This window comes from Micropterus dolomieu, linkage group LG09 (genome assembly GCF_021292245.1).
Source record: "Micropterus dolomieu isolate WLL.071019.BEF.003 ecotype Adirondacks linkage group LG09, ASM2129224v1, whole genome shotgun sequence".
Classification (NCBI taxonomy): domain Eukaryota; kingdom Metazoa; phylum Chordata; class Actinopteri; order Centrarchiformes; family Centrarchidae; genus Micropterus; species Micropterus dolomieu.
Genome location: NC_060158.1, coordinates 10,274,690 through 10,302,118, shown reverse-complemented (window position 1 = coordinate 10,302,118; position 27,429 = coordinate 10,274,690). Strand labels below are relative to the sequence as shown.

Genomic DNA, 27,429 nt, shown 5'->3' with positions numbered 1-27,429 from the left:
TTCCCCTTACCATGATTAGCCAATCATAGCTTAGCAACTGTAACTGTAACTGCACAGCAGATTTGCCAGGCTTTGGATTTTTCCACATGTTGAAACGATGTGCATGGGGCTGTAGTAAGACATAGATGGCATTTATTGCGTGGAAGGTGGTGCATTTTTCTTCTGGCTAACTAGCTTACTCCCCAAACTAGAAACCTAGAATTACTTCGGCCAAGAAGCACATCATTAACGCTAACTTACTGCATTAGTTTGTGGGATTTCTTTCATAAAAATCCTGTTCACAACAAGCACATCTTGTTGTGAACAGATGCAGAAGCTAGTCCTGGATGATATCAGAGTCTAAGGTAACTCTGTCCTGCTCTTTATTGGATTTGGGGAATTTTACACTCCAGTGATGACAGCCAATGTTTCCCGAGATGGCGTTACACAGCAGTTAGTTCTATTCCTAAAAGGCTTTTCTATTGAAACACTAAAGTGAAAATAAGATACAAACAAAATAACTGTATGATAATTTTCCAACACTATGACTATTTCACTTCACACGTCAATACAATAATAATGCTATTTATATATTTTCATTTCTTTTATATGGATTATAAACTGGTGGGGATGCTTACTTTTGGCCTGGGACATTCAACTTTAGCCTCAATATCATGGCCATCAAGGGCTTTAGACCTCTTTTACATGATTCTGGTAAGTCAGAACCATTAAACAATTTTCAGAAGCCTGTTTTGCGAGTTGTTCAATATTCAACTGAGAATATAATGTGCCAAAATATGAAGTTGCAACTTTTGCTTTTGGAAAAATACAATCAAATGCACAGACAAAAATAAGGAGAAACTGCATGGAATAGATACAATCCCTGTTTTTCTAGGTTGAAGAGCCAGTTAAAGAGCTCTTTCACGCCAACTGCCATCAAAAACAAATTCAACAGCAGCTGATGTATGCTCAAGGATGGCCCTCTGACTGTTAGCTTGGTTTATCAGGGCCCATAGAAACACAGGCACACAAATCAAATCCTACCATGCCAGTTTCTTGTGAATATTGGCCAATATGTTCTCTGCTAAAGACAGAGTTACTGATCTCCATCCTCCAGCTGTTTCTTCTGTTCTATGGCAGGATACAGGGGGGGGGGGGTCTTCCCACTGTAAATCACTTGGCCTTGGTCAGCCATAAACCTCTGAAATTGGGACTCATCCAAACCTGAACATTTGGTGTAGCCTTTTATCAAAGTGCCAGACGAAAATAGGGGAGAGGAGGGAGAAAATGCAACAGATAATAAAGAAAGATGAAAGGAGAGGATAGACAGAGTAAAGAGGAGAGTGGGCAAAAGAGCAGCAGTAAAGTTGGACTAAACATATCTGCTATCAGTGAGGCTTGAATGTTTAAGCTGAGATCAGTGTACAGTACACAGAAGAACAGATGACACCGCTGAAGTGAGAAAGAGATTATTGCAATTGTCATGTAAATGCCTTAAAGCTAGGGTATTCAATTTATTTTAGAAGCATTTTTTGTTATATTTGTTGAAATTCTCTTTACATCCCAACAGCAATCAATAAATAAATTGCTCTGACAGGAAAAAGGAAAAGCATCTGGGGTCTGTTTATTCTGCACACATGCACAAATGTCTCATATGGAAAATCATCACAGTAAGGTCTGTGGAGTTGATTTCAGTCTGATTTTTTTTTTCTTAAAAGGGATGGTTTTATGGCGATTTCAGAAATCTCAGAGAGGCATGCCTCAAAACGTGGACGACTAAACCCAAAATATTAATTGGGCAGTAGCGGAAGAAGTATTCAGAGCCCTTACTTAGATAAAACCAGTAATACCACACTTTAAAAATGCTTCGGCCCTTACTTAAATAAAAATACTGAAATTGTATCTGCCAAATTATTTATTGATGGTGTTTAATTGTATGACCAAGTCTTAATTTTCCTAAAACAAGTGAAAATATCTGTCACCACAATGAGGATAATTGCATCACTAGAATCATGAAAAATTACATTTTAGAAAACACTTTAAACTTCAACTGAAAATTCTTGATTTTGTCACTTACAAAAAAGAAAAGAAGACATTAAGAACTCAATAAAGTTCTTAAATTACTCAATAAGCAGATTTTGTGCACTGAACAAGACATTACATTTTATAAAATGGTCATATTTTTTGAAAATAACTGGTAACTTCACCTGTTAAACAAACGTAGTGGAGTAGAAGTATAACATAGCAGAAGAAATGAAAAACTCAAATGAAGTAAAAATACCTCAATATTGTACTTTTGTACAGTACTTTTAAAAATTTACTTTGTCACTCCGACCCTTTAAAGTGCTGCCTCCTGGTTCTTTACTCCAAAACCTTCTCTAAAGAATCAGGAGGTCCAGCCCTTTTTGATGAACTTGTTATTCCTGTTCCACTCCTTGGCAGGAATACTCTTACCAAAACATGTTAAACAGAATTAAACAAAGCTCTAGTCACAGAACTTTGACTTTAAAGTAAGATATGCAGATTGTGGTTATTGGGAAGGTCCCATCGCATCGAACCATGTACACACCTGAAATTGGGATCTTGATATTCACAGTAGTCCAGTGTCCATCTAAACATAGTGAGTCAAATGTGCAAGTGGGCAAATCACTGGGCTTAGCTTTCTAGAAGAGTGCAGAGTGTGCAGACAATAAATTGTGAGATTCCAGGAGAGGGTGCATCAGTGTTTGCCTGTCTGACAGACAAAGGAGATGAAAGAAATATAAGAGCTAGAGCTAGTGAGCATTTTGGGGACATCTGGTTTGTGCTGGATAAACACGCAAATTCTGAGAGGACCTTGTAAGTGTCAAGACCCTTTCTATGGACGATGCTCTGTGCATTCACTTGTGTGTGTGTGTCTCCCTATCTACATTTAATATCAGATATAACTTGTAACTTATCTACAGTACATTTGCCCATACAAGTCTGCCGAAATGTCTTCATCTTTGTCCTTTTCTGTCCTTGTCTCCTCTCACAGACTCCCCACCCCTCTTTGCCTCGCTCTGCTCTGAGTTTGAGCTTGCCTGAACAGCTTGGCAAGTATTGCTGTAGTACATTCCATCTACCAACAGTCCTGCAAACTCATGTTTTAAGGATCTCCAAACTGATTAATCCCTGACAAATTGTCAAAATTTAAATACCATCAGGCAGACATGGCCTTCACCCAAATTTTGTGAATACCTGTGGTAGATTCAAATTAAGGGTTTTTGGGTTATTATACATCTTGTAGCACATGCCTCACCTATTAAGGGAAACTGTAAGGCATGTGAAATGTGGAACTAATTATTTTACCTGAGTTCAGTCAATTAGGGAAAAAAGCTGGTCATTAAATGTTGCTTCTCATGACTGCGTGACCAGAGCTGGGAAAGAAGCAGAAGGTAACAGACTGTGAGAAGAAGAACTGCATCATTGTTAGAAAGTTCATAGTGCGTGAGTATGTACGCCTAAGACAGGATGGGCGATTTCACTAGGGGAAATGTATTTAAGACTGAGCTAGCAATAAATGAGGAAAACAAACAAAAACATATTACAACTGTGACAGTAAACTAATAAAGTGCAGGGCTGCACTGGAAGGGGACTCAGACTCAGTGTCATCCTCAGGAAAACAAACAAAAAGCATATTAAGGTAAAATTGTGAAATGGAAATATAAACTGAGCTAAAGTGATCCAGCAACAGGGTCAGTGTCTGTATTATTAAAAAACTTGACAGATTTAAATAACCCTAAATTTCACTATAAAAATACCAGGTCTGTGCAGTCATCATCATGCCATAATTTCTGCCAAAGCCAAATTCCCTTTCCCCCTGCTGGGCCATTTAAAGTCCACAAGAGAGTCGATAAGGAGTTTTCACAAAGCCAGTTCCTTTTAAATAGCAAATAATGAACTTTTTTAACTGTCACATTTTTAGAGACGTTCTTTATATCTGACATTGCTTTTTCTCAACCTAAGTAACACTAATAAAGAGAATAATGTAATTTAAAGAAATGCAGAGACTTTTAAAGCCTCATAACATTGATAGCTGTGAATGTTTATGTGCACCCCAGTAACACTAGCTGTCAGTTTAAGTGTCAACTAATGGCAGGAAAGTAAAACAAGACAATTATACTAGCAGCTCTGTGAGGGTGTACTTGTAAAGTGATTTGTGCTAAATGCTAACATTAGCTTGCTAACACCAACGTTTTTGCAGTTCATACTGAGGAGGGAGGGGGGCACAAATGTCTGAACCAAATTTCATAGCAAACCATCAAATAATTTAAAAAACCAGAAATAATAATAATATAATAATAATCTTTATTTGTAGAGCACTTTTCAAAAACAAGTTACAAAGTGCTTTAACAAGTGTAAAGACAATAATACCCAAAAGACAATAATACAAAAACAATACAAGATAAAAGCAAGAAAACATTGAAAAGACTAAAATACACGTTTAAGATAAATATAAAATAAGTAAAATAGAATAAAATAAAGGGATAAAAAGTCAAATAAGATCGGGAAAGGCTCTCCTATAAAAATACGTTTTAAGAAGGGACTTAAAAGAGTTCACTGACTCAGCTGACCTGATTTCCTCAGGCAGGCTGTTCCAGAGCCTCGGGGCCCTGACAGCAAACGCTCTGTCCCCTTTAGTTTTCAGTCGAGACTCTGGAACAGACAACAGACCTCTGCCCGAGGATCTCAAGGTACGTGCTGGTGCGTATGGGACTAAAAGGTCAGAAATAAAACAAGGCGAGAGGCCATGAAGAGCTTTAAAAGTGATCAATAAAATTTTAAAGTCAATTCTAAAACATACTGGGAGCCAGTGTAATGAAGCTAAAATGTCAACTTCATGGTGGCACCATAGGAACCGTCAGGGGATCACCAACGTGAGCAAGATGGATGTACAGGCCTATACAATGTAATCACATGAACATCTGTGCCAAAGTTTGTGCCAATCCATTTTGTAAATATTTCACAGGATAGGTGAAAACGTTAACCTGCTGGTGGTGCTACATGAAAAGTTCAGAATCACTAGTCATTAGGATTCATCCTCTGGGCACCATGGGTGTCTGTACCAAATTGCATCGCAATCCATCCTATAGTTGTTAAGTTATCTCACTAAAGAATCTAAAATGTCAGCCTCAGTGGCACTAAGGAAAAGTCAGGGGATCACGTCATTATCATTCATCATCTGGGGACCTTGAATGATTGTACAAATGTAATGGTAATCCATCCAATAGTTGAGCAGTGCTGGGCAAGTGTGGAAAACTGCAGCTAGTTACTTATTACATGATTACTAATTAATTTAATAAGCACACATGTTACACACAAATTGTGATAGGTTACTAATCCCTAACCCCATTATAACCCTTACCATAACCTTAACCAGCCTAACCAACAGAGGCAATGAGTACTAGCCAATCAGAGGCAGAGTTGTTGAAAATCTGGTGAGAAAACAAAAAACAAAAAAACAAAAACCGCTGACTTCATGCAGCTCTCCAGAAGTGAAGACCTCAGTTGCACGTTTCACACATCCTCAAACTCTAAATAAAACTAGTTGCTCCCTTGAATGTAGGTCTTTAGCAAGCCAACTGAGAACACACAACATGTAAATAAAACAACTTCACAGCGAGTTACTCGTTGTTCTTGAGACCTGTCCTGGATCATTCCCCTACGCTGAACACAGAGGACTCACACTGATTTAATTTACTCATTTAATTTACTCATTTAGCAGAAGCTTTTATCCAAAGCGACTTACATTTGAGGAACAACATACAATCATTAAAAGAGCATAAAATACAGCACAAGATCTACAACTGACAATACACATTACTAAAAGCAGCAATAAATGCTAGTAAGCGCTAATGGAACCTATTGCATCAATGGGGTAAATACCTAGGGAAAGAAGTTAGAGTTAACAAAAAGTGTAATCAATACAAGGTAATTGTAGGGGATAGAAGAAGAGCACAGGAAGTGCATGTTAGATGTTAGGAGTTAGAGGTGTTATAAGAGGAAGTGTTCTTGAAAGAGATGAGTTTACAAGAGCTTCTTGAAGTTAGAGAGGGATGCCCCTGCTCTGATGGCCTGTGGTAGCTCGTTCCACCATCGTGGTGTCACAGATGCGAACAGCCGGGACTGGGATTGCTTTGTGTGAAGGGATGGCAGAGCCAGGCGGTGTTCGTTGGAGGAGCGCAGTGGCCGAGAAGGAACATAAACTTGTAAAATGGAGTTTAGGTAGATGGGTGCAGACCCAGTAGTCACTCTGTATGAAAACAGACTACCCACAGTGGTACATTTTTCCAGTTAAAAGAAAGAAAAAAACACATTTCTGCATTTCTGGAGCAAGTAAATATTTTTGGAGCTGGTTAGGCGCCAGGTGCAACATCGCCCTGCTGTGTCTCACAGTAAGTAAACTAAAAGTAAACTTTTACATATTTTGGGCACATCAAGGTTTTGCAACCTAATGGTTAAGCAGGTACAACCTGACCTACATGCAGTAAATAGAGCAGTTCTTTGTATCAGCAATTAATCAAAGTGAGTCCTAACAAAGTGCTGCTGTCCTGGGTACTCAGATAAGGAAAGGCACAAGCAATTATGATAGGCACTGTATGCATCATGCCAGCGTTATGTTCCCACTTTCTGTGTTTGTGAGTGTGTGTTAGGTTGGAGGGTGTACGACTCAATGGGAAGATAAAGGCACATGTTCATAAATAAAGCTTCATCTCTATGTGCCTGCTTACTTGTCTGTCTTCATATGGTATCTGTAAGGCAGTTTATCAGTCTACCACACCTGTATGTCATCCAGCCGAACCAACTGCTTCCCTGGCTCAGTGTCAACAGAAGCTACATTTTTCAGCATCGGAAATTAATTAATTTCACCCATACTGCACTTATGTCACTGCACATTTACCCTCTCACAGGTTGTTTGTTGTGTTATTGTTAGACTTAATCTTTTTTTTGAGGCTTGATATGTAATATGCATTTGCACAAGTGTTGTCACAATGCATGAGGGTTATTAAAGTGAATGCATGGGTGGGCGTGTGAAAAATGAATGCCATTTTTGGTGCATGCGTGCCCATCAGTATGTATCATCAAGCGAGGAAAGCCTGAAATGTTGATCTAACCTTGTGCCACAGCTGTTTTCATTCCGCATTCAGTGAAGTTTAATATTGAGGGACTCTGAGCTGTCAAAACACATCAGCGATAACGCATATTGTGGTACAATGTGCTCAGTTGCATGGTGAGGCACATTTTTCCATGTCACACTGGGAGGATAGGTAGAAAGATCAGAGGTCTGTTCCTATCTAACTGAACACATGCTCACTTTTGTTTTCTCCTGTTGTTTCTGTCTTGTCATATCATATAGCTTTCACTTAGTATAGAAACTAGTATAGACGCATTTTGCTTCATTGCTTAAATTAAGAGTATTCCAAAAATTTAGCATTGCACTCATATCATTGTTGGACTCATGATGGGCAGTTAAAAAAACATACATCCTTAAATCCTTCTTCCTTGTCAAAACGTAGCGGTTGCAATAATCCACATGCATCTCGATTACCGACAGTTTGGTCGGAGATACAGGTGTTATGCAGCTAATGTGGCCTCGAGCTGTTAGCCTCAAGCAGAGATGAGGAGCGGGCCACAGAGGTCTGGTGAACTCTCTTCTTTCAAACTCCACGCCCCCAGGTTTTTTCTTTTTTAAACTTTTAGTCTTCAGACCTAACCAATTCTGACTCAAGTGTCATTACTTCAGGCCATTCATCAGATTTTCCGCAGCTCCCTCTGGACCAAAAAAGGCTTCATATATTTTTTTCACATATGTAGTAGTACTCCCCAAGACCTGCAAACAGACTTTGATGTGTAAAATAGGTGGAGTTCCCCTTTAAATGAAGAAATATTAAGACAATGAACTAACTCCATTTCAGGACAAAAGGTTTCAGCCTTAACACTAGAGTCAACACTGTATGACTAATGAAAAGTGTTAAAATGACAGCCGGGTAGTGGAGTGGAAAACAATATCAAATCCTGAGTCAGTTCTTTCTATTTTGAACGGTTGCTCGGTAGCCAGCCGTTACAGAGTACACTGACAAATGAAGCGAGTTAGACAGTCAGCATAAAAAAAAACTCAAAGGTTCCACCTCACCTCCACTGTTCCCTGATTTACTCCCATTAACCTCCCTCCCTCCCTCAGCGGCTTGCGGCAGTCTTCGACCTCCATGACTTCAGCCTCCTGCTTTCCAAAAACCATGTCCTCATTTTCGTCTCCCTGATGCCTGGAACCACAACCTGTGAAACTGGTACTTATGCACTATGGTTCCTTTGTGTTTGTGACTTACACAACTTTAATGACCACACATTTTTAAATTAAATAAAGTTTTTATTTACTAATATTTTTTATTGGCTAGTGACAGCTGCAGAGAGAGAGAGACAGGAAAGGCGGGAGAGAGAGGGGCTATCGGGGTGCCCAATGACCACAAATTTTAAAGAGAATAATGAATTTTTGATTTTGACTTATTAAGAAATAAGATGAAAATATACCTTAATCTGTACTAGGTAAGGAAATGAACATACAAAACCTTGTAACCATCAAATGCAAGGACATTACATTAAGCATTAATCTGTGCCTTTCCAATTTAAGAATATTTAATACTAAATTCCCTTTTACCAAAGCGAATTGCACAGTTAATTTCTTCTCTTATCTGTGTACCTATTCACCACCCACTGACATTGAAATAGGAGAGCAATTCAAAACTCTGGGATGAAAAATTATGAATGCTAGCTGATTAAGAATTGTAATGGACATAAAATGTATGATAATTATGAAAGAGAAGTGCATGAAACTAGGAGCTCTAACTGATCCCAGGCAAGCTGAATTTAAAAGGGAAAAAATATACAGTATGGAGCTATGGAGAAAGTTTGGGTTTAATTGTTCGGGTTTTGAGAAACCTGTTCCTACAGACTTCAGCTCTACAGCCAGACAGTCAATAATGTATGTTAATGTCCAATGACAATGTGTTTTAAAAATTCTTGCTTTTTACTATATCTGCATTTGACAATTAAGATATGGTTAGGGCCGCTTGGAGACAGTGGAAACAACAACACCACACTGTCACGTGATTAACTTTTAAGTTGATATGATTTTTAGATCACAGTTGCCTATTGCCACGCAACAGATAGGGAGAAACATAAGCATTAATTTGGAGTCGTGTTTTTCTGGCTACCTGGTGAATGTAATGTCTCCTTTCAGCTCTGTTTTTAAGTTATACTAACTCCTGAGAAGAACATCTGGCTCTTGAGCTGCTAAATGCTTTCATCTGTCTGCCGTTTGTTGCTGGGCGGGTAGCATACTGTGGGTTTTTAGAGCTTTTTCGGGGAAAACAGCTGCCTGCTCTGGCAAAAATTAACACTACGAGAGTTGTGAGAGTGAACCAAAACAGTTAAGTTGCTGGCAGCAAAAACCAAAACACTGAGATAAAAGAAGCTGTTAAGCTCAGCAGAGCTGAAGGGAACTGCAGGGATGATCTTCTGTGGGTTTGTCACTACAAGTGGCCCCTTTCACATTGCAAATAATAATCTCATGCGTTGATGATATAAAAATATTAATAAAAGTCACTTTAAAGTTAGGCAGCTAAAACAATTGAAAAAAACAAACCTTGATTGCAGGTCTGAAAAGGGACATGCATGAACGTAACCTACCACCCAAACCTCCAAACCCATTCTTTCTGCCTTAAGAACATAAAGGACACATTGCTTCCTGCATTGGTGCTGAACGTAGACGAAGGGAGGTGAAACTGAAATTCAACTTTAATTATTTGATGTTATAATTCTCTGGTTTATCAGTGGAGTGTGGAACTAGACTGGAGTCTAACAGCGACAGCCACAGCTGCCTGTACACATCTATATGAAAGCGAGGTAAGTGAGAAAATGTTGTTTTTTAATTTGGGTGAACTGACCCTTTATAAGGTGCAGCTCAGCTACAGCTACTTCTAGCCTAATTCAACACTGCACAAAACTACTCAGCTTCCACCCTGTGACGGACTTTCTGAAACTACATCCCATGATTTGCCTCCCATCCAATCTGGTGTGTCCTCCTGCAGTGTGCATGTGTTCTGTCTTGGTTGGCACCCAGGACCCAGCTGTCGCAGTAGAACGAATTTGCGCCAAGCCGGATACCCACGGGGCACACTGGAGCCAGAGGCTGCCAGCTGGCCCGCTGCTCTTTCCCCCCACCCCTCGATGACACGCTCACACAGACACACACATACACAATCCCCCCTCTATCTCACACCCCAAAACTCCTCTATTAACCTCTCAAACTCACCCGCTTCCCCCTCCACGATACACACATTTAGACACACTCAGGGTGGGCACACACCCAAGTCTTGGCATGTCGAAGCTGTAAAGGCGACAGGAGTGTCAACAACATCACACTGCTGCTTCATAATCCTCCTCATACCCCTGAGCACGCCAGTGCAGACACAGCCTCAATCAATAAATCAGTCCCCTCACTCAACACGTCTTAAGGAAGAAGAGGAGGTGTTCAAGTAATTGCTGCTGGGACAGAAAGTGATGTCATCTCTAATTCTGGTGGACTATTTATTATGGTAATGCAAGATCATAATGGCTGAGATTAAGAGATAAATGTGAGAGTGTAATGTTCAAGAGAGAATGTAGGCCAACGAGACAATCAAGACATTTAGCTCTGGCTGAGGGATAAGAGCTGAGAGTGACTTTTGTTCCTTGGATTGTTGTTTATTCACTGTTTTGTTGCCATAGATCTTAAACTGCCCATTCCTATTGAAACGGTTACTGTTCAGCGTTATTTCAGCCCACGCCTTATGCAAATCTCATCCAAGCCAATCAGCTGCAAATGCTCCACGGTGCTGGTTCTTAGAAACAGAAGAATACTTGTCATCATGGGTTATTGAGCTGGATGGTACTGAGAAAACTTGATGTGCCTTGCTTTGTTTGTTTGGTGAGAGTTCATCCTCAGAGGTGTGGACAGGATGTCATCTCAGTTGTTGCTTTGACTGTGAGAAATGGATGCCACTTTGTGCCAGTGTATGAGTGGAAGTGGTCACAAGACCATACTGACAAACACACACACACACAATCACGCACATCTAGTATCTACCTGTTCATGCACACAATCTCAAGTATGCACACATGACGGAAAGACAGATATTCTTTCCTCACCCACACATCTGGGTAAAAGGACCAACTGCACTTCCAAAACACACGTAGTCAGTCCCTGCAGCCCTGCTCCAGTTGAGCTAAAGTGACTCACAATCTGAGTGCAACATCAGATCAGTCGTTGCAACCATCTTTTCGAGATCTGTTGAATTCAACATAACATAATGCAAAAATATAAATATATATATAAATATATATATATAGACTGGATACAAACGTTTAAATTGATCAAATAAAATCAATTGGTGCAAACAATATTCTATATACAGTACAATACTACGGAAGCCCTAAGTGGCCATCCATTCATATCTTTATTTTAGTCAGTTTTCCCGTGATAACGGTGTCATTTTCTCGTGATCTTGAGATAACAAAACAGTAGTTTAACAGAGGGGTTAGCAAGAATGTTAGCTCAGTTGGTAAGACACAAGACTTTTAGTCTTAAGATTGTGAGTTCAATCCTCATGGACTAAAAAAAATCTTTTTCATATTCCTCTTCAACAAAGTTGTTACGAAGATGACTGATTCACATGCTCACAATTAAGCACGTGCTGGAGTGTGCGCATCCCGGCATTGGTCGACATTCAACCTTTGGACTTTTCATTTCCCAGGAAGTGGAAATTCATCCACTTCTCATTCAGGGGAATCCATTTAACTACACATTTCCTGACAGCTATTTCAGAACCTTTGAAATAGCCGTCGGGAAAAGTGTGATTGGATTCCCCTGAATCTCTTCATAACAACTTTGTTGAAAAGAATGATTAAAAAACACACAAAAGAAGAATAAAAAACTTTGCAGAGAGCAGAGGTCGAACCTGGGATGCGAGTCCTGCACTCAACCAACTGAGCTAACTAATGAGCAAGTTGCCACAAAATTATCGTATAGAAACGCACCTGTCGACCCCTGTATTCAGCTATGGTTCGTTATCTCAAGATCACAAGAAAATGATCCCGTTATCACGAGAAAACAACAGTCTTTATCTTGGGATCATGAGATAATTATCCCGTTATCATGGGAAAACGAAGTAAAAAAAACATTTGAATTGCTGGCCGCTTAGGGATTCCTAGGGAATACAATTCTGTCAGCACATAGAAAACATCCAACATCAGACAATTTCAGGCTAGTATGCAAAATGCAAGTCTTTCTTGTCCGTGCCTATAAATGCTGAATTAAGAATATTTGAGTTAAAAATTTACTTAACTTTATTAAAAAACAAATCAATCTTGTTTCACACGAGGTCTGAATGCTGGTCTCCCAGGTGAAAGGTGGCTAAGTAGGCTCATAGATGCGGGCATGGTCAAGTTTAAGCAGCTAAAACTGGTTAAGGATATAGAAAGATGTGATCAAGGTTAAAAAATAGCAATGTAATGCTATTTCCCCCTTTGCTTCTGAGAGAAAACAATTATCATTTTCAGGGCCACATCAGGAAAATGTGTGCACAGATTGTTTCAAGCTTTTGAACAATTTATTGATTCTATAGGTTTTCTGGTGAGGACCTCATTATCTCTTGCTTAATTTGACAACAGGGCCCTGTAACACCAACAAGTGAGAGACCACATGCTCTTCAGTGAACATGACAAAGTGAAAGAGGTCCCCTCCTGCAATGGTTGGTTGGGGATCAGTAATCTATGTTTGATGGTAAAGTCACAGCAGGGTTTCACGGCAAACACAATCTCCTGACTTGACAGACTGAACGTCCCATTTTCTAGACATAAATGTTGAAATGTTGTAGTCTGATCCCAACATTAGAGATCTGTGACTGGTGAAAACAAATAAAACAAAACAAAACAAATGCCTGATGGTGATCAGATTTGCAAAATACTTTTGGAAACAATTGCCTAAGTATTGTGAGAATTTTTATCAGATCTATGGTTAACCAGAACCCACATACAAGGTTGCACAACAAGGTAGGAGGAATGTTTCTGTTTGTTCCAACCACCCATCTATTACCTGCATCTGCCATGAATTTTGCATAAAAATATTGTGAAAGGGTCCAATTTTCTCTGAGAATAGAATGCAATTGTACAACAAAGAACAGAGGCTATTAACAGAATGGATGTCCAAAGCACTGGATTATAAATGTTCCTCACATACTTGTGTGTTTGGGTTGAGGTTGTGGACCATAAATGTCCCCTTTCTATTGATCATCAACCTGTAAGACAAATATGACCTGTGACAAGCAAACTGCTTCTGTCTCACTGACAATTCTAGTAAGGGAGCGATTTAGGACACTAATGTTAATCATTCACCAGGACAGTGGAAATACCCTCGCATCAAATATCTCCTGTCCAGGTGGGGGAAATGGAGAATGAAAAGCCTCTAAATGAATACTGACTCATACACACAGTGTATGAAAGCAAGGAGGCCATCAAACAGGTCTGTCGTTTAAACCCTTCAGGATACCAGCACCACCGCATGTTTTACTGTCCCAGTTCTGTGCAACAGTGAAAACAAGAATAGACGATTTCTCACCAAAGGCAGCGTGTTACATCATTTCTTCTGTTCTCTGTTTTTGTTCTTTTTGTGTTTTCCTTTTCCTTTTTTCTACACGGTATTATTCCACAGTGAAGCCATCAAGCCAGTCACTCACGAACCAGACAGATCAAGGCCCAGCAGTGTGAAATGTGTCGGCCATTTTGGCTCTGTCAGAGCTGGTGGCACGCAGAGCAACTGCTCATTAGAAGGCAAGTGTGACAGAGCCTCTCTCCCCTCCACCAGACGGGTCCAACTTCCTCACCCAAACATATTATGGGGGAGAGGAAGGGGGAGGGAGGTGCAGATGGTGGCGGTGAATGAGGGGAGAGAAAGTAGGAGTGGGCGGAAAGGCTGAAGGGAGAGCGAGGATGAGGTAGAGATACATGGCCAGAGAAAGGGAGGGAGAGAGGGCAGGGGAGTGAGAAAACGTGCCGGCGGATATCATTAAAGTCGGGCGCAGGGCTGTTTAACGAGTGAGCTCACAGCATCCCTCCATCCTCAGCGGCGCCTGCTGGCTGGAGGCCCCCAGGTTCTGGCTCCCCAGTAGGGGCTCCTGCCTGTTCCATCACTGCTGAACATAGAGGGTAGCTGAGGATGGGGATTTATTTTCTCTCACTACCTGTGGAGCAACCAGCACATTTGCACAGAGACATGCACAGGCTTAAAAAAACCCTAAGAAATTTTCACTCAGGAACACACATACACACACACAAACAGCCTCAAGGAAGCCTCTTTTTTCTCTCTCTTTTTTTTACCCTTCTCCAGTCAGAGGTATAATTGACTCTGCCTGACACATAAATATAGTGGTAATAACCCCGGCTTCCCCTTGATGTTGAGCGGTGGAGCACACAGCTGTGCGAGGTGCTGGGAAAACGTCCCGGTCTGCTAGCTTGTAGCATCCCTGCCATCGCTTGTTCAACTATGTGACTGCACTGCCGCCATGGGGGTCGGACAAGAAGAAAATTCCCTTTAGACTTGGAAGAAGAGACATTTCTCATTTGAATACATTAGTGAAAGGAATTTTGAAAGAGTGAAATCGCGAGGCTGAAAGGTTAGGTGAGATTCACCAGCAACACAGGCAGAAAGAAAGAACAGGGAATTAGAGAAGGAGTAACAGCTGTTAAGGTGAATAAAAACCCACTTTATAGAGCATCTCTTAGCTATGAAACACAGAAAAGAGATCAAGCTTTACAAAAATGTGACACCTACTGTAATTGGTTGCTCGAATGAGAATAAGACTTCATATTATGTCCCTATTAGCTGTTTCTTATCTGCCATTGCAATGATATCCAACTGCTTTGTGCTATTATAATTGATCTTCAAAATATATGTTTCTAGTTATCAACAAATCACCAAAAAAGACCAAAACCAACAATGAATTGGACAAACATTAATTTAATATCACTTACTAAAGTTGGCATGGCAAACGTTTTAGCAAACATTTGCCTATTTACACATCCAGCAGACACAGAACCACATTATCATTCATCCATTCATTTATATTCATAGTTGTGTTTCTGGCCACGTGGCGAATGTAAATTCAATATTCACTCAACTTTTATTTTTGTTTGCCGTCTGAGAAAAAAATATCTACAGTATATATATCCACTTTCCTCACAAGCTACTCACTAACTTTGTCTGATAGCAATCAGCTGATTAATCAGAACTTTTTTAGCTGCCTGTTCTGGCTGGAAACAAGGTTGATGAGAGCGGTGGTAGTGAACTAAAACATTTACGTTGTGGGCTGTAAAACCAAAACAATAAACTGAAAGACACTGAAACGCTCTGAAGTGGGTGTTAACTATCTGTAGGTTCTTCACCGTGAGCGAATCTTTTCACATTACATGCAGTAATTTCACTGTATGTTTATAAACAAATATTGATTTATTTAGCTTTAAGGGACCAGCACTACTTTAGAAGAAAGCTGAATTAAATGTAAGGAGCCTTCCTATTTTTCTAACCCATTATCTCCCTCTGTACTGTACAGTTGTCCAATTGAATTGATTTTGCAGCCTTCTTGTTTGACCTAAAAACGACCTCTTAAACTTTGAAAGGTTGCCACAGTAAATCAGTGTAATGCAAGTGTGCATTATCCTCTGCAGTGCTGACACTGTTTGTGGCAAAGCTGGCAAGATGCAACCCTATAAAAAGAGGCTGTTTGGAGATGAGATCATAGTCAGAGAGGCAGGGAGCGTGGTACTGGTAGTTCACGACCAGATGGATGTCAAAGTGCTCTATACCGAATCAACACACAGCAAAAGTTGATAAGAAGGCTTAACCTCCTCAGCTGGCGAAGACACTCTCCTGATGCCCTTACATGTGTGCACATTTTTGTAAAGACATGGTATGTACATAACGGACACACTGACGTTCGCAGACACTGACACATATAGAGATAATGATGCACACAGAGACGCCATCATACCAACATCAATTGCTTTGAAAGGTTTTCATATCAGTCATATTGACAGTGGAACAAGATGGGGAAGAGAGAGAGAGGAGATGTAGAGGGAGGGAGATGAAAGACAACAGAAGGACAAAAAGGCAAAGAGATCAAAAAACAACGTAAGAAAAAAAAGTTGGTTTAAAGTTGAAATATAAAAGACAGGGAGAATAGGGGAGAGGGGTAAAGCAAAAACTATTTTGACACAAACCACTAGTTGAAAACAACACGTACTGAGAAATCAAACAAGATAAGAGAAGCGGAGAGATAAGACACAGGGAGTGACGAGGAAAGCATAAGAAAGAGTGTGGGAAAAGAGAAGACAGAGAGAAACTTTTCTTTGTCAAAGTGGGAAAGCTTTAGCACTAAAGAAGGGTTCTCGCTCCTTCTCCCCTCTGACAATAAAACATGAAGGAAAACAGATGTGATAACCCTCGCTGCTCAATGTGATAACAGTGTCAAATACGGCGTAACACACACACATGCACACACACTCAAACACACACTGAAAAACACTCGGTGTGTGGCCAGAATCCCCTATCTGAGTACCAGTGCTCATCCTGACACTCCAAAGGGGCTCAGCGTGTGCACTGTCTAAGATGTTTAATTCATACAGCCGCCTGCTTGTGCTCAACATGAATGTGTGACGGAGGAGGATGGGAATTCGGAGCGTTATGTGCAACAGCCAGGCTGAGGATGATGCAGAGACACAAGAGAGGGAGGCTACATAAATAGAGAACAGGAGAGAGATAATGCCAACGAATGAAGAAGAGAGAAATAAAAGAAAGTCATGTAGGAGTATCTATGCCATGGCGACAAAGAAAACAAGATTATAGAAATAGACTAAGCTGAAAACTGTGAAGCAAAAAAAGAAAAAAAGATACCAGAGAGAGAAATTAATAGATGAGAGAGCACATGTTTGAGATACATTCTCATATGCTGGCACACACAGAATGAGTGATGGATAGAATTGGAGCAGCAGCAAAACTGAGCGAGCAAAAAAGAGGCACAGGGAAAAGTAAGAAAACTGTGGAGGGAAATTTTGCAGACACACACAAAGGCAGAAAAAAATAAAAAATTGTGGAGATCTCATCCAGGCAGGCGGTGAGAGCCCAGAGTGCTGAGGGTGTGTGTTGCAGGTCTCAGGAGAGGCAAACAGGGGACTGAGTGCTAGCGATTTTCTGTCATATCTTTCTTTCTCTTCATCCCTCACGCCTGTTATCCACCTCCTCCTTCCCCCTCCCTCCACCCTCTCCAGTGCAGCATGTGTAGCATTTGTAGGCATCAATTTCAATTCATCCAAACCTTGGTATAATTAGTTTCTCAAAATTAAGACCAAAGCTGTATCTCATTTTGGATACTTTTGTGAGTTGGGAACGGACAGACATGAGATTGATATCAATCTTCTCACCTTGTCAACTTCTTGTTTTGTGAAGTCATGGGAAGAAATATTGAACTTTCACTTTCACATAATGTCACTTAACTTTAAGGTATACTTGCCATGCAGCAGCAATTAAAAATACAACAGAATATATGATGCAGAACATAAATACATAAAACACACACAAATAGACATAACCTTCCCTCCTGAAACACACAACAAACATTAGAAACAAAGTAAATACCTACAATTAGAAGGAAAACATTTTAAAGTAACAAATTAGATGCTGAAATGTAATAATGCAAGGAACAAACATTTTTGTATCAGTTGTTTTTAATTTAGGGCAACTCAAAGGATAGGTTCATATGTTGTGTATCTTCTTTTGGGCAGTTGCATGTAGGTTTATAGCCAGGGGTTTTGTCCCAGCAATGCAACCAACAGGATGTATCCGTCTGGCTCAGCTCAGTAAGGTAACACTGTCCGGAGGAAACAAAAAGAGGGAATTTAGCATTAAAATGATAGTAACTTCGGAAGATAGCAACCAAATTTACAGCCAGTATGGGTGAGAGGAATGATTGCAATGACCAAAAGCTCTTTCAATGTACAGTTGTGAGTATTGTATTAAGATAGACTTGAAAAAAAATCTGAATCTACTGTATTGTCTTCATCTCAAGGGTAAAAACTGAAGAAGATCCTTCTTTAAAGGATCATATTGACTTTCAATTAACTTGACTTTGAATTATCATTTATAATATTAATCATTAGTAATTAATTTAACATTAATAATGTTATTTAAAACTTACAGCGTGCACCACTTTTAAAAGTATGTTTACTTCATGTTTAAGTCATACCTACAATCTAGTTTAGTATAATGCACCATTAGTCACTGCTATTTTAGGTTTCTTACGCAACAAGGTGTCCTAATATACACAAAAGGAAGGTAAAGAACACCAGGTAAAGCACACCTGACAAGTATTGTCTGTGGTCAGGGTGGAAGACTTTATTATTGACACAAGTGTGCACATTCAGCTGCTTTTGCTAACACTGCTGCCTGCGGGAAAGTAGAAAATGAACAGCAGTATTACAACTTGTCTGTGCTCACTATTCATTTGTTATGTTACTGTGGATCCACATGTTGTGTGTATGCCCAAACTGCAATGTCACACCTCTCCAGGTAATGGGTTTTTGTTGGGAACTCAGTCTACATCTGCTGTGTGTGAGTAGATGTATACACCCACACACTCACAGTCCACATTTAGAAAAAGTCAAGCCAATCACATGCAGAATAAACAGACACAACACATTATACATGAAGATTAATCGGTTTATTGTATATACTCATCATGATATCAATATCATATTAATATCCATCATTAGGCACCTTATACTGTATGGAGATAGATTGGGAGACTTGGTCCGCATGCCTGTTGATTACAAAACACTCAGAACAGAATAGAAACATGCTGTCAACATGGCAGAAAAAAAACCCTTTACATTTGTGGTCCTGTGTTTAGATTGTGTTTGAGGTGTCGCTTACATGTTTGCTTCTACACTTGTTTATGTATAACTAATGTGAAACCTGCGAGCGCCTGTGACTGTGTTTACTGCTAATTTGTTTAGAAAAGTGTGTGTGTGTGTGTGTGTGTGCGCGCGCTTGTGTATGTGTATTTTAAATACAAAGTCTGGGTCTGTGTGTCTCTTACGTGCATGCCAGCATATGTGAAAGTTCTTGTGCAATAACGTTGTGTGAGGTTTAGTCTAGCGTTCTCTTGTGTAACAGTGCACTGTGTATCAGCATCTATGAGTGCGTGCCAAACCTCTTACAGGTACTGGGAGACTATGGGCTGAGCCAGTTCAGGCAAGTTCTCGGACATCTTGGCACAGTAGCCAGATCTCAAGCTGGTTATACCTGGATATCACAACCAGAAATACAGTGGAAAGTTTCCCTCGTGCCTCTAGAGGAAAATCTATTCCCTCGCTGCAAGTAGAAAGCGAGCATACTCTGGGAATCAATATTTTACTGCCTAGACCCAGGGTTATTACGGTGCTGTAGCCTGGGATATGGATCACTAAAACACACTGCTACATTTGTTATGTAGTGGAGAGCCTGCAAGCAAATGTAGGTCTTGACCCAAAGTTAGACTGCATGAATTTTGAAAAATAATAATTTCAAAAGATGCTTTGAGAGTAAAGGAATCCATTTTGTTACAAAAGCTTTCAATAGTCCTTTACAGCCACGCTGAAGAGCAGAATTACAACTGAGTTAGAACACAGACACAGTACTTTCTTTACTGGGCCACAATCAAAAATATGATGAAATTACATGCAAGTGCTTCATATACTGTAAGATCACAAGTCAGCCTTGTGTTCTTTCCCCTCTAGATTTTGGAAATGCATGGACCTTGGTTTTGTCAGGCTCTTATGTGCAAATGTGAATGCTTCTGACCATATCTGAGCAAAACCTGGAATTTAACTTTAAGAAATAGTTTGACATTTTGGGAAATATGCTTATATTTGCCCATGCCAAGAGTTAGATGAGAGTATTGATATGACTCATGTCTGTCAGATAAATTTGAAGCTAAAGTCAGCAGCCGGTTAGCTTAGCCTAGCATAAACACTGGAAACAGGGAAATAGCTTTCTTGACTATGTCTAAAGGTAACAAAATCCAGTTTCTAGCAACTCTAAAACTTACAAATAAACATCTAATTTATCTAATTTGTTTGTCATTTTCGCATGTTGGTTCTTGTACAGATTAAACAGCTTCAGAGGTGCTAGTAGGCGGATTTTGTTACCGTTAAACTTTTTTGCTCCAGTCTGTATGCTAGGCTAAGGTAAGCTTTATATTTACCGGGCAAATAAGAGTTATATTGAACTTATCATCTCACTCTTCGCAAGAGAGCAAAGAAACATATTTTTATTTCTACATAAGAGCCTGACAATGCCAAGGTCATACAAAAAAACTGTAAAACTTTAAAAATGACAATTAAAAATGAGATATAAGTTGAGAAATTACTGAACTTTAGAGGAGCTGGTAGGACAGAGTAAAGATAGCTGTTTCCCTATTTCCCAGTCTTTTTGCTAAGCTAAGCTAATTGCTTAATAGCATAGGCTACATCTATAAGAGTAGAATTAATCCTCTCATCTCAGCAAATAAGTCAAAATGACAAACTGCTCCTTTAATACTATAAGGGTTCAAATTATTTTTAAAATATCTTCATCAATATCAATTTGTTATATCCTTGAAAATAGTGATATTATAGAGACAGGAAGTGTCGTTTGCATAAATGAATCCAGATCTCAAACTCGAGGAGTTTCAAACTTAACAGAAGCTTCAGCCCTCCCCTTCCTCCTGGTGGCCTTGACAGACATGGACAAGGCATCTCCAGCCGACCATGAAATAGCCACTTGTGTTTTAGCCCGAACAACTCTATTCCTATGTGACTGTCAGCACACACACACACACACACACACACACACCCCTTGAGGCTTTTGTAATCCTGCAGGACCGACTGTATGTCCAGAAGAACTGATCAATACTATTCAATCTGCTCACGGGTCTTTGCTGCATTAGGTTACAGCTGCTATCCAAACAGTGAATGGATGTAGACAGAGGGACCAGTGTACAAATGGAATCCCATTTAAACGCAATGGCTCTAAGGGTCCAACTCTGACCCCGTTTTTTCTTCCAACTCCTACCGCAGCACCTATTTTATGCTCCTCTGATTGACAGCTCCCATGCAGGGAAGGAAATATTTTGTTACCATGACAACGGGTCAGGCTTCACTGGCGTGAATATGAGCTTTTGATAAATATCACTCCAGTACACTGAAATTAGCTGCTGATATTAAGAGGTCATTATACTGGCTACAAGATTTTATAATGTATTTACACTCATAGACATAGTGAAGAAGATGACGATGGTCCGAGTAACAGTAGTTACGTTTCATGACAGACACATGTCCTTTTAAGTGCAGTTAAAATACCTACAATATCAACAGTGAGTGGCCATTATTCACATCGACAGAGATTTGAGTTTCTCATCAGAGATAAATAGAACAGTGTATCTTCCTAATAGACTGACAGACAACATTTTCATGATGAGCTTCTGTGCACAGCACGTCTCCTTTCTACACTATTTTCAATATATCTCATCTAAAAATAGTTTCAAGCAGTGAGATGGAAAGCAGACAAAGCAATAAAGAGTCGGTGATACAGAGGGGAGGAAATGAAAAGGCTCTTCTTTTGTTATCTGTGATGTCTTTTCTTCTTTTTCTCTCCTCATTAAAGCAGTAAAGAATTTCAAGTCAAATATCTCTCAGTTCACGAAGCCCTTTTTACTTTTCTTGCTCCTTTCAGCCACTCCCTTTCCCTTTGTTTCCGTTTACCTGCTAGCATGGTGCTTTTAGGGACACCGAGGGAATTTCCTTCTCGTAGTTCATCCCTTTTTTTCTCAGGTTCTGCTTCATCTCCTTCAGATTGCTTTTTTACAAAGATGTTGTTCATTTCAGGGAGCCAACTTAACCGTACCTAATGTGATGCCAGGTTCAGTGTTTATTCCCTTACTAACTGTTGGTTGTTTTCACAGTGAAGTTCTCTCAGGCTTACTATCTACCCTAAGAGAATGATCCACAATATGGAGAGGGCAAAACGTGAGGAGAGATACTGATGCTTCGCCAGGCGTTGTCAAACATCGTTTACAGGATCTATGCGCAGAATGAGAGAGAGAAAGAGCACAAAACACACACATGGTGGTGTAAAATATCTCAACACTTTGCGGTTGTAGTCTGTTAGGGGAAAAGGAGGAGGGATAAAGGTAGGAGAGGTGTGTAGTAGCGGTCCTGTAGACAGTCATTATGTTGCTGCCACTACTGAAAGTCCTTAGTAGGGCAGAGACAGGCTCAGCAGTGCACCACAAGAGTACTCATGGGAGAAAATACACATGCAACGGTGTGGAGATTATCGTTGTGTTTAAATGCTTTTAGGAAACCCAGCCAAGTCAACTGCTGAATTCTGGGTAGATGATCGTTAGGAGGGCTTGGCTGTTGATGTGGTTCTTGAGGGAGAGGGAGTGAAGCGATGTCTGAGAGGAGTGTAGGAGTTATATAGCGTGAGAGATCTGGTGGAGGCTTGGCTGCAAAGGTCATAAATGTCTGGAGATGGGACGTCTGTAATGGAAAGTATTGGTCAGATTCCAGGAAGCTGTGATGAATTGTTTGGACTGTGAGGAAACAGCAAGTCAGAACTCGTGGGAGCTTCTCAGGAGTTGCTGGGAAGAAGGCCCGAGTTCTTTCCAGATTCATCTTTGGAGAAGACCAGGGCGGAGAGCAAAGGCGTGAGGCAGAGAGCTGTCAATGTTCCACGAAGAAGTCTGAGGATCATGTTGGGTGGATGTTGGCAAGGCGGTGGGCGTCTGCGCCTTTTCGTGACTGGGTAGTCCTTCTCCGTCAGGCTATGGTGAAGATGGAGTGCACTCCAGAGAGGCTGCAGTAAACAAAAACAGAAGACAAAAAAAGATTTAAAAAAAAAGTAAATGAGGGAAAAAGAGGGTTGGTGGGTGTGAAAGCGCTCCCGATGGAAAGAGAAAGAGGTTGACAAAAATCAGAAAGAGCACGGAAGAAAAATAAGAGGGCAAAAAGAGAAACAATGATGACCATCACAGGAAGAGCGGGTAGTGGGGTGCAAAGCGAAACTGAGCAGAGTGACGTAGATGAGAGAGGAAATTAAGAAGTTGAGATCAAACAGGGAAAAAAAGAGAAAGGGTCGAGATAACAAGCATGGGCACAGCGAGGCATAAAAATGGATCAAGGGGATGGAATTAGAAAAATAGAAGAGAGAGGGGGGAGATAAGAGAGACAGGATAAAAGAGAGAAAGAGGGAGAGAGAGGGGGTGGATGAATAAAAAGAGAGGAGATGTAATTATAAAATGGCACGAGAAAATCAATGCAGTGAGCATCATTGTGCTTGCAGGCGCCATACAAAGGGAGGTGGAGAGCAGCAGTGTGTCCATCAAACGTATACACACCACAACATGTCAGTGTCACACACACACACACACACAGAAGCATTTCAAATGCAGAGTAAAGACAAGGAGGATGAGTCAGGCAGATGAAGTGGAGAGTGACATTTAGAGCTCAGTCGGAGCATGTGATGACAAGGCACAAAGATACATGCCAGCCCTGACTCTGACAACAGCTTGTGTGTGTGTGTGTTTGTCTGTGTGTGCGTGTGGATGCAAAGCTTGGTGCAAGGAAACAGATTTGTGATTTTCTACTTTATTCTTTCAACTGAGGACAGTGGGCCAACACAGTACTGAGAATTGATTTAAACATTATGAAACTTGGGGCTCAAAGTGTAGTGAGGAGAAGGCTGCCGATTTACTTTTCAACTGGTGGAAGAAGTATTCAGACCCTTTACTTAAATACCAATATGACAATGTAAAAATACTCCATCACAAGAAAAAGTCCTGCAATTAAAATCCTACTTAAGCAAAATAACAGAAGTAGTATCAAAAGTAAAAGTTCTTACTCTTCCACTCGTTCCTAAAAATGGCCCCTATAACAGATATATTACTACATATTACATTATTAGACTGATAATACGGTTATATTATAGTGTGAGTAGCATTTTACTGTTCTAGCTACTTTACATACTGTAATGTAGTGGCTTCCCAACCTGCCAACTACTACTACCAACTACTTTGTTTTTTGTGAAATATTGGAGTTTTACCTCTTTCTGCCTCAAGTGGTTATTAAATATGAAACCATACGAGAGGTTTAAAGTGGTGTAACTGCTAACAATTTGAAATGGCCCCGACTAGACACTGTGGATGTTATGTTTTATTGTTGTGGCCAAATTTCACTGCCTGCCCTAAACCCACTCTCCTTTACTAGAACAGTGTACCAGTAATGTTACCACTGTAGTCACAAACTGTCTGCAGCATTATCAGTGTGGGTCCACTTGTTTACTATGCTGGTGTACACTGGTGTTGCATCAGCTGAGCGGAGTTAAAATGTTTTTTAATAGTAAGTGGTGCATGAATTGTATTCAAGGTAAGGCAACTTTATTTACGTAACATATTTAATACAGAGGGTAAATTCAAAGTAATAAATTCACTAAGAAGAGAGATATGGCTTCACCTCGTGTATTTTAGTGCTGCTTAACCTAGTACACACATGCAAAATGAAAGTATACTGGGATGTCTAATTTTGAATCTGATCCATATATTCCTCTATCATTATCCTAGTGATTATTTTGCAGATAAAGCTAGTGACCCAAGCCCCCTACAAGAAAAAAGAACAAAGGTAATATAGAAATAATAAGATGTGGCACCTTTCAAAGAGCCATAATTCCCATCACTACTAGACAGTGCTTTTTGTATTACATGATATGCTTTTATTTTATAAGCTTCAATCATGTGTTTTTGTTCCTCCAAATGAAACAACAAAATACAGTGATTTTCCATACCCTCTATAACAACACATTTTCTGATGTGACGTCACTATCAGAAGGGCAACTTAACCTTCCACAATCTGTTTTTCGGTCAAAATGACTATTTTGCTAAGGTTAGGGGAACTTAGTGGTCATGGTCATGCTTAAAAAAATTGGTTGGAAATGAACAGTGCTCTCTCCATGTCCAATGTTTTGTTGACCCATGTATCCAACCTGACCTCCTCCCTACACAGATATTGCCTCTCTATAATGCCCCAACCTCCCTCCCTCTTTTGTCTCAGTCATAATTAATACAGTCGCTAGAGGTCTTCGTCACTTGGATGTAAACATGTTGTTTTGGGTCACTGGAACGACTGATACTGTCGTGCTTCTTGGGAGGATGGTCTTGTTTTTTTTAATGTGCAATCTAGTAGTTATAGCTGTCAAATGAATGTAGTGGAGCGAAGTCACATATTCCCTCTGAAAGATATTGGAGAAGAAGTATAGAGTAGCATAAAATGGTAATACAAGTACAGTGCCTAATAAACATGCTTACTCATATTCCACCTTGGCTTGGCTATTATTACACACACACACACACACACACACACACACACACACACACACAAACATCCATGCAAATTCAACCACCTAATATTCATCATCATTATTGGCAAACACTGCAATGCATCAAGCTATTTCTACTCAAAGGCATGTAAACATGTCAGCCCACACATGCACGCCCGCACACACACGTGTACACACACACACACACACACACACACGCACGCACGCACGCACACACACACACACTCCTTGTTAACTGTATTAGTGCCAAGGATTATCAGTGCAGCGGGACCACACACCACAAAAGGCTGAAATTCATTACAGTCGTAGGAGGGCCTTGACAAGCTGTCAGCATGTTCGAAAGATTCTTCAAATCCCCCTCCCCTCTCCTTCTTAAGAGAATGGTGACAATACTCAGACTCAGACTACAGATCTGTTTCCTCACTCACACACACACACACACACACGCACGTATACACATGCACACATGCGGAAACATCTCCTGGTCTACATCTTCATCTTAAGGATAGTTTGCATTGTCACACGCAGAAACACCTACATTCAACAACTCTGTTCTGTATCTTAATTTCATGGGTAGTTTAAATTGGCTCTCACCCACACACACACACACACACACACACACACACACTACATACACACACGCACATATTATTCTGAGGTAGTGCTGAATGGAGAGCGGGCCCAGAGGTGCAGTTCAATGACACACTGTGGATTTCCAATTTATGTCTGCATCACTACGCTTCTCTTGGCTGCCACACACACAAACAAACACACACAATACACATGCTCTGCATCTTAATATTAAGGATAGTTTGTTATTATGGCTGTGGTTACACCGATAGGAAAACATTTTCAGGTGATCAAAGAGATTATTGTTGCCATAAAACCATGCAAAACAATAACACCTTTGACACTTGCACAACCTTTATGCGAACATATTTTCCAGTCTGGTTGAATAGTCAAGTAGCAGTGTAAAACAAAAATGAGTATGATCATCCTTCAGCCAGCGCTGTTTCAGTCTTCAAGGACAGAAAAGGGCAAATTACTCTGGAAAATCTTTTCTTTAACATAATTACTATAATCTGCCAAACCTAAATTAAACAGACCAGCGTGTGAATGCCACCCTGAAATGTGAAGTGTGTGCGCTCCAGCGTCAGACGGAGAATTACAATTTCGGCATGTTTCTGTGGTGTGTAATTGCACGTGTGTGAATGAGAGGCCGAGAGAACACTCAGTTTGTCTCCAGTTATTAAACTAACCAATTACAAGGCCCACTCATCACGTTTACGTATCAAACAAAAGGGAGAGTTGATCTCTTATTAATGTACTGTTCCGCAGTGTAATTCACACACCGATTCAGTCTCATTTCCACATGCACACACACACACACACACACACACACACCCACAAGCACAAATAATGCTCCTGTGACCTACAGTAGCTCAGTCTTCTGTGCCACCGGTACGTATGATGAACGAGATTTGCTAGCATTAACAGATGAGCAGCTTTTCAGAGACAGGTAGTGAAATGTGTGGATCATCAAAATCTCTCTCTTTTCCTTCTTCACACTCCTGTCTTCATATCTCTTTCTCTCTCTTCCCATGGCTCTCACCCATGCATTCGTAATCAGACCTCTCTTGCTTGTTTAATCTGAGCACACCTCAGCGTGCATCCGCATCTGCCACCTCTCCGCTGTGCGCCATGCCTCGAAGTAAAAATGTGGACGAAGACGCATTTGCACTGATTCTGTCCTTCCAGCTTTCAAGAATCCATTTTACAGGCTGGATCCAGGGTACACCTGGTGGGGTATCTCTAGCAGGTTGGCTGCCACTACACACTTTTTTACCTAATAATGTACATCTTCATGATAGAAAAATGGCTTGAGTAAGTACTACAGACAAGGTACTGAGGTTGGAAAGTATTGGGAAATG

The 27,429-nt window shown here is 40.3% G+C and overlaps 1 protein-coding gene across 1 annotated transcript in view; it reads right to left on the bottom strand.

Annotated features, from left to right (window-relative positions):
* Nucleotides 1-18,787: 18,787 nt before the first annotated feature.
* Nucleotides 18,788-27,429, bottom strand: part of samd12 (sterile alpha motif domain containing 12) — a 103,632-nt gene continuing 94,990 nt past the window's right edge. The window contains exon 5 of the mRNA XM_046059427.1: nucleotides 18,788-22,963. Coding sequence (XP_045915383.1) covers nucleotides 22,932-22,963 — 32 coding nt within the window. The 3' untranslated portion in view covers nucleotides 18,788-22,931. The remainder of the gene's footprint in view (nucleotides 22,964-27,429) is intronic.